Source organism: Trachymyrmex septentrionalis, unplaced genomic scaffold (assembly GCF_001594115.1).
Source record: "Trachymyrmex septentrionalis isolate Tsep2-gDNA-1 unplaced genomic scaffold, Tsep1.0 scaffold189, whole genome shotgun sequence".
Lineage (NCBI taxonomy): Eukaryota > Metazoa > Arthropoda > Insecta > Hymenoptera > Formicidae > Trachymyrmex > Trachymyrmex septentrionalis.
In genome coordinates, this window is record NW_017305061.1 from 321,592 (window position 1) to 328,971 (window position 7,380).

The 7,380-nt window shown below is 37.3% G+C and overlaps 1 protein-coding gene across 1 annotated transcript in view; it reads right to left on the minus strand.

Annotated features, from left to right (window-relative positions):
- The window catches only part of LOC108746716 (sulfatase-modifying factor 1), a 41,859-nt gene that overhangs the window by 29,863 nt on the left and 4,616 nt on the right, over positions 1–7,380 (minus strand). The window contains exon 2 of the mRNA XM_018483649.1: positions 4,288–4,459. Within this exon, the coding sequence (XP_018339151.1) occupies positions 4,288–4,459 (172 nt within the window). The remainder of the gene's footprint in view (positions 1–4,287; positions 4,460–7,380) is intronic.

A 7,380-nucleotide genomic window follows, 5' to 3' on the forward strand; every position in this document is an offset into this window, starting at 1 on the left:
GTATCGCTGGAATACGACAACGCTGCAAGGAATACTTTCTCAAACTTGCGGACAATACTGCTGTGTATTTCTATATTATTTGTGTAATGGCTATAATCTTAATCAGTTTCTTGATCTGTTTACCTCTGATTGTAAGCGAAACGATCGTTTGATTGTACAGTTATTTCATAAAATTTTTCTTCATTGTAAACATAAACTCGTAAATTCTCATGCTGTATGCCGTCATGTTCAAACGTGTACTCTTTTAAAAAAATAAAATAACTATTTCATGTAATATCTTTTTTAAAATAAACATTTTTAAACTTGTAAATATTGCCTTGTTTCTTACTCCTACCCCTTCATCCTCATTTACATTAGATACATTTTCCCCGAATTACAGACTCAGATAATGTACATTAAATACACTAAATATAGAAAAGAATTTTTTTTTTTAAAGTAATGCTCGAAGACGACGCGCCGCAACTGCTGAACGTGTTCCTGTTTTACCTCTCCCCCAAAATTCTTCCGAACAAAAGCAAGTCTCTCTCTAGACCTACAAATTTTCCGTATAAGATTTCCTTTATCAGACATTCACCGAATCGCCTACACGTCGGAGACGTTGCCCCCCCGCGGCAACAAAAGCGACCGTCATAAGATTAGACCGGTATTCATCCCCCCTCTGTTCGTACTCTAGCCGCGCGACAAAGAATGCTGAAGTCCAAATCCCCACTCACCATTTTTCAAACCTCTATTTCGTCTAAGACACTCTACCCCCCACCCTCTCCAATCACCTTTTGGGTGAGTATAGGGCGAACCAATCAAATCTTGGATGAGTATAGGGCGAACCAATCAAATCTTGGGTGAGTATAGGGCGAGCCAATCAGAACGCGCCATTTCGGCTGACTGACCCGTCTAGGCCCATGGCGCCAGAGGGAGACGTGGAGGGGGTTTGTTGTGATGCCCCATGGCTACCAATATACTACTCTGGATAAAAAATCAAGTGATCATGCAAAATTGTATGTATTGCTTTCATGTCAATGCCTAAGAATGCCTGAATCTCGCGGTATGTTATATGCCGGTCTCTCTCAATCATTTCACGCACAGCATCAACATTAGTGGCAACAACATACGTGGATGGACGACCTTCACGGAATTCATCACTAAAAAAGGTACGTCCACGCTGGAATTCGGCAAACCAATTATAAACAGTCCTATTGGATGGTGCTTCAAAAGTCTCCAAAAGTCAAAGGAAGTCGATCGATGCATTTTTTCGGAGTTAGATTACATTTGTAATCATAAAAAATCATTGCCCGAAAATTTTCTCGCGAAATTTCCATTTTCTTACAAAACTTCTTTTAAAATACTATGCAAACAAAAATAGTTGGCTTGGGTACAAACTGTCAATTGAATTATAGGTTAAAAACGTCTAATTTTACGGATATGATAGTAGCAGAACGTTTGGTGCCACTGAAAGTACTAGATTGCAGAAACTTTTCTAGCAGCCTACGTATTGTCTACGCGACACGAAGCCTCTTTCAGCTAATTGCCATTAAAAATTCGCCAACAATTGAAATTTTAAGGTGACACCCGGGTGACAAGAGCAAGATTGGCAGCTCAGGTTCTCTCTCTTCATTTGATTCGTACTAATCATGCGCGACAGAAAATCCCCGAGCGTGATTAGTGATCGCATGCGACGTTTCATCTAAGCGCTGCTCTCGTGCGCGCTTGCTGTTTTCTAGAAAATTCGATGAGCCATTCTCAGCGGTATGTGTATAGAATAAATTTTTTCTATTTAGAAATAACAAAACGATAAAACCATTAAAGATTGTAATCGTACTAGAAGTTTTGAAGACTTATTTTATACACACAAAATTTAACGACAATTTTTAATAATTATGCGAATTAAGAATTTTAGCTTTCCATCATGCATGCGACGGCATCGCATGATGGTTTTTTATGATCTCAAACAATAAAAAATAGAAAAAAATTTTTTGAACAAAAGTATGATTTCAAGAGTACTTCAATTTTGTGAAAAAAAAATGTTTTGTCAGGTAGGAAATCCATCAAGAGATACTGCCATGCGAGCATACGCTGTAGTAACATTTCATATTTTATGATCAACATGCGCTTGCGTTAAAGGCCAATCGTCGACAATATTAATTTGAATATAAAAAGACTCTAAAAAAGTGCTACGACACTAAGGGAGGCACTTGGAAGTAATTAAGTAACAAAGTTTTTTTTCGATTAAAACTCAAAAACGAGAAAAAATAACGAAAAATGGAGAGCTCTTTGCTGTTGAAATTCCCTAAAAATAAATATTTATCGAGCTTTGTACTATGAATAAAACTAGAGATACAGTAATTTAAAGATGAGTGAAATTTCTTGAAAAAGACGGCAATAATAGGCATTTTTTTCAGTTATTGTCTTCTACATCGTTCTGAATGTTCAGAAAGCTAAATGTGATTTTAGATGATTTAAAGCAGTATCTTACCTGAAAAAATGAATCTAAATTCAACTCCAAACCATTAATACTTCCAGAGTCATTGACCTCTAAAGTAAACACTTTTTTAATGAAATTCGGTCTTTTTCAAATATTACCATTTGAAGTGTTTTTTTTGTTTCCTATATATATAATAATTAAAAAATTTAACAGTAATACAATAAAAATAAATTGTTTTATATCAACAATGCAATGTAATACTGAGATTGTTCGCTTTACGTTGTATACATAATCACTTACAGTCAATTCTTTTATTAATTCATTTTCTGTCTCTCTCTTGGCAGGAAAAATCCAACCTTTCAATAAAAAGAAAAAATTTCTTACTTTTTAAAACAAAACAATTAGCAAGTGATTATAATCATTATTGTGAAATAGTTACTACATAGCCCTGTTACATATAACTTCCGTCTCTCCTACATTGCATCGTTGATGTAAAGCAATTTATTTTTAATGTCATTTTGTATTTTTAATCACTGTTAAATTTGTTAATTATAATACCATTATATACATGAAACAAAAAAAAACTTGAAATGATAATATTTGAAAAAAAAAAAAAAAAAAAAAAAACTAATTTTGTTAAAAAAGTGTATACTTTGATATCTCTGGAAGTATTAATTGTATGAAATTGAATTTAAGCTCATTTTTTTCAGGTAAGATGTATATGTTAAATTATCTAATGTCATTTTTAACTCTCTGATGCACTCAAAACGATGCAGAAGGCAACTGAAAAAATAGCCATTTTTGCCGTTTTTACAAACTCATCTCCAAATCGCTGTATCTTCAGTTCTATTCATAGTTCAAAGTTCGATAGGTGCTTATTTTGTAGAGAATTTCGGCAGCAATCAAAAAACTCTCTTGTCATATTTCGTTATCGCTTCTCGTTTTCGAATTATAATCAAAAAATTTAATTTAAAAAATTTAATTAAAAAACTATTGCTTTCATTACTTCCAAGTGTCTCCCTTAATGTTGTAGCACTTTCTAATTTAATATTTGTATACCCCAAACCGTCGAGACGCTGAGTGGCTCGCCGCTCAATGGGATTGACTCGTGATCTGTGGCTTCGGGTTCGATCCCACCTGCGCCCCAAATACGCGATTTTTCGCATTCGCCGTTCGAATTCGGCATTAAACTGTAGGTCCACTCAAGTGTTGACAAACTCTAAAGAATAAGAATGTAAACTACTACTAAATGCAAAAACATAAGCGAGCCTTCTGCTGCCCGAAGAGGCTCTAAAGTTAAATGGATATTCATGATACTATGACCCCTCAAAAAATAGGGTCAGAAAACCAAATCCGAGGAATATACTAAGAAGCTAAGAAAAACTACCGATTAAAACAAGAAAACAACTATTTAATTTCTTCCTCTTCAAAATCTCTGGTGAGATTTATTGTAGATATTTCCTGCTGTGGTTTAAGTATCTGTCCGCTTTAATGACACAATTTTTCAGCTTTATAAATACAAATTCTCTGCTTTAAAAATAAATTCTCTACTTTAAAAATATAAATTATTTTCTAATATAATTTTTGTTCTTCACGAGGTCACAGAGCATGAATTAAGAAGATGACCGCAGCGCATGCTCATATCGCAGTATTGGCATGAATGTGACAGATTTCCTAACCTAAATAGGAATCAACTTCTCGCTTTCCGGAACAGACTGCAGAGCGACACTTTTTTTCTACCGGATTTGTTCATTTCACGCAAAAACGCGTCGAATGAGACTATAATTTCATCAAATTCAGTGAGGAAACCCATCTCCTTCACAATTACAATTCCAAATTAAGATTATATAAATATAAGTTCAACTTACTTATGTTGATTCTTTGGCATTAGTTTATTTCCCCAAGGATAAAGTCTATCAGAGAGTTCACCACGACATGCAACTTCCCATTCTGCTTCAGTTGGCAATCTCATTCCCATCCAATTGCAGTAGGCAACTGCATCGTTCCAGGAAACATGAATAACAGGATGTTCCATTCTGACTAAATACCTTTTAATTAATTCGTTAATTTAAAAAAGTATACCGGTAATTAGAATACTCCTCCCTCTTTCCCTAAAATCTTATAGCGAATTCTGTTATGTGTACTAGATCAGTGTTGTGACGTGACGTGTTCCATCTGTCACAAGGGTAAGACCTGATCGAACAGCGCAACTCTGACATCTTGTGTCCTTCCACTTTTAGAAGTCGGGCTTTTATCTGCGGACACTTTTTAACGTTATCTCGTCTATTTCGCGTTTATTTCGTATATTTGTGCGTCCTGCAGATTTTCTGTATCAGTTTTTGTCGTTCTTTCGTGCGCTATCGTGCTGCGAGTTTTACAGGATAATTGGCGACCCCCTTGTGATCTTGTGAATTTTGCGTCGTCTCACCGGTCCGCGATAAAGAAAGAAAACTGCCAGATTCAGAAGAGGAACGATTAAAGACGGATTGGTCAACACCAGCAACTTAAAAAGAGGAGAGCACACAGGTGATATCGCTCCATATTTTAATAATTTTTGCTTTGTTCCAAAACCTGTCGTTCCATTACATAATATTACAGCACATAAAAGAGGAATAACGAGGGTGGCAGCCGGGGATGGCCACTGCGCCCAAGTGTCGGCGAGAGACTCTACAACGGAGCTCGTGGAGACCTCCCTTGAGAGGTTGGAACCAACGTCGGAAGCGGAGGCACCGACTACTGGGATGCGAGTAATCTCCCGCATAGCAAAGATCCGGGAGAGTCTCCTAGGCGGCCAAAGAAAATCCTGCTGCCAAGTCGAATTCCGCGCGCCAGAACGCGCCAGGATACGCAGATGATATGGCTCACGCTATTCGCGCACCAATTAAACGCGATAAGGCCCCTCGTGGAAATAGCAATCACTGCGTGCCCCCGGAAAGATCAGCGCCCGGTACTTGTACTGTAGCGAGCAAGCTGCGTAGACACGTGTGAAGGACGTAGGATGTTAAGATAGCCAGGATATGATACCGAAGACTTAAAGGAGAATTACTGGGGTGAGACGAGCGCCGCTGAATTGTAAGGTCGCCAATTTCCATGTCAGGGAGGCGCGTGTAATTATCCTTGTCGGTTTTGTATGTGAAACGTGTGTGAAATTGCTATGGCGTCAGGTTTCTCGCGTTAATAGTGTTTGAGCGCGCTGCCTCCCATGACGACTCGTTGCGATATTCTCGGGATAGTAATTTTCCGCGTCCGCCTAAGCCACAACTTGGTCATTTCCATTAAGTATTGTCGCGTAATTATTGTCTCGCTTGTATCGGAATTCTGTAATGTGGTGTTCGTCATTAATTTCCGCAATTCTGACGATTCGAAGTCCCCGCGGACGAGCACGAGATCACGCTGTGTTTATGATAACAAAACATCTCTTTACTTGTCTCATTGTTATTGTCATGACTCATCGAGCGTGTATGAACGAGAGTCGGAGATTCACAGAATATATGTTATATTTTACTATTATTAATTACTGTCTCATTTATTGCAACCGTCTTATTCGTTCCTCCAAACTATCCTCTATTTTCAGCCATGAACCACCTCCTCTGCCATTTTCGGAGCTGAATTGTCGATTACGAAAGCCGTTGACGTTCGTAATTCAGTAGAATATTATTTCGAAAATATTCTAATTAATTTCAGGAAAGAGCGGCACGCTCACTCGTGCCTGGCGCTCAACTTTCGGTTTCGAGATTTCACGCCGTATACAGAAGTGGCCGCGTAAAAACAATTTTTCTGTAGCGTTCTTTTAAGGCCAGACAAAAATTCTCATTGTAAAAATTCTTAAGATTAAAGAGTATTAGCTACAAACGCGCGACGAAGTTGTGCCACGCTCATGAGTGTGATTGCAGTGCATACTAACAGTAGTTGTTATATGAAAATTAGCAAAGTTAAATGTAAAAGTATATAAATATTTTAAACGATTAACTATCTACTAATGATATTACTATTACTCGTATTTAACAAAATACGCATGAATTATTTTATTATCAAAGTTGATTATACGAGGGTGAATCAAATATAAATCGGAATTATTTTTGTACGCCGTAAGGTGAATGGAAAGGGATGCGGCTTCTAAGCGTTAGGGATGCCTAAAGGAAATCCTCCTCATAGAGAAGGACTCCACACTACGGCTCCTTTAGTTAGTATCACGATGCCAGAGCAAGAGGTATCCTCATCCATTGCGCAACGATTATTATCAAGTTTCTTACAACGTAAAATTATTTAAAATTTTGAGAATGCTTAAGGCACAGTTCGGGACAACACCCATAAGAAGACTCAAATGTACGCGTGGCACAAACAATTTTTAGAAGAACGAGAAGCAATTAAAAATGAAGGTCACCGACATCGGTTGTTAGCTGGGAAGGTTGTTGCAACTATATTGTTTTATTTCGAAAGAGTTTTGTACATTGACTCAAAGAATATAAAGGCAATGAGAGTGTCAATACAGCGGAAATTGGTGCGCAATTATAACAAGAATTTTAACGAATATATCACATAATATATTGTACTATTATGTCGATACAAAAAAACTTCCTTGTACGTTTCGGTTTGCTTCAAACTTAGAACATACGAGGTCTGTTCAAAAAGTATCGCGAATTTTGAATTTCCGTGGGTTACGTATATTCGATTTTCGATTTTTTGTGGCGTTATGTTGGTACTCATGTCTCTCACTTATGCCGACAAGTTCGACCATTTTGAATGTTCAGTTAATTTTCGACAGCTGCTTTGCTTGCACGTGTTTTGGCTCGTCTTCAATTTTTGTCTATTCCAGAAAATGGATCAAAGAATCTGTATCAAATTTTGTGTGAAAAACAAAATTAAGTGCGCGGACGCATTCCGAATGTTGACTGTGGCATATGGTGAAGCTACCTTGGACCGAAGCAACGTTTATCGGTGGTACAAAATGTTCTCAGAGG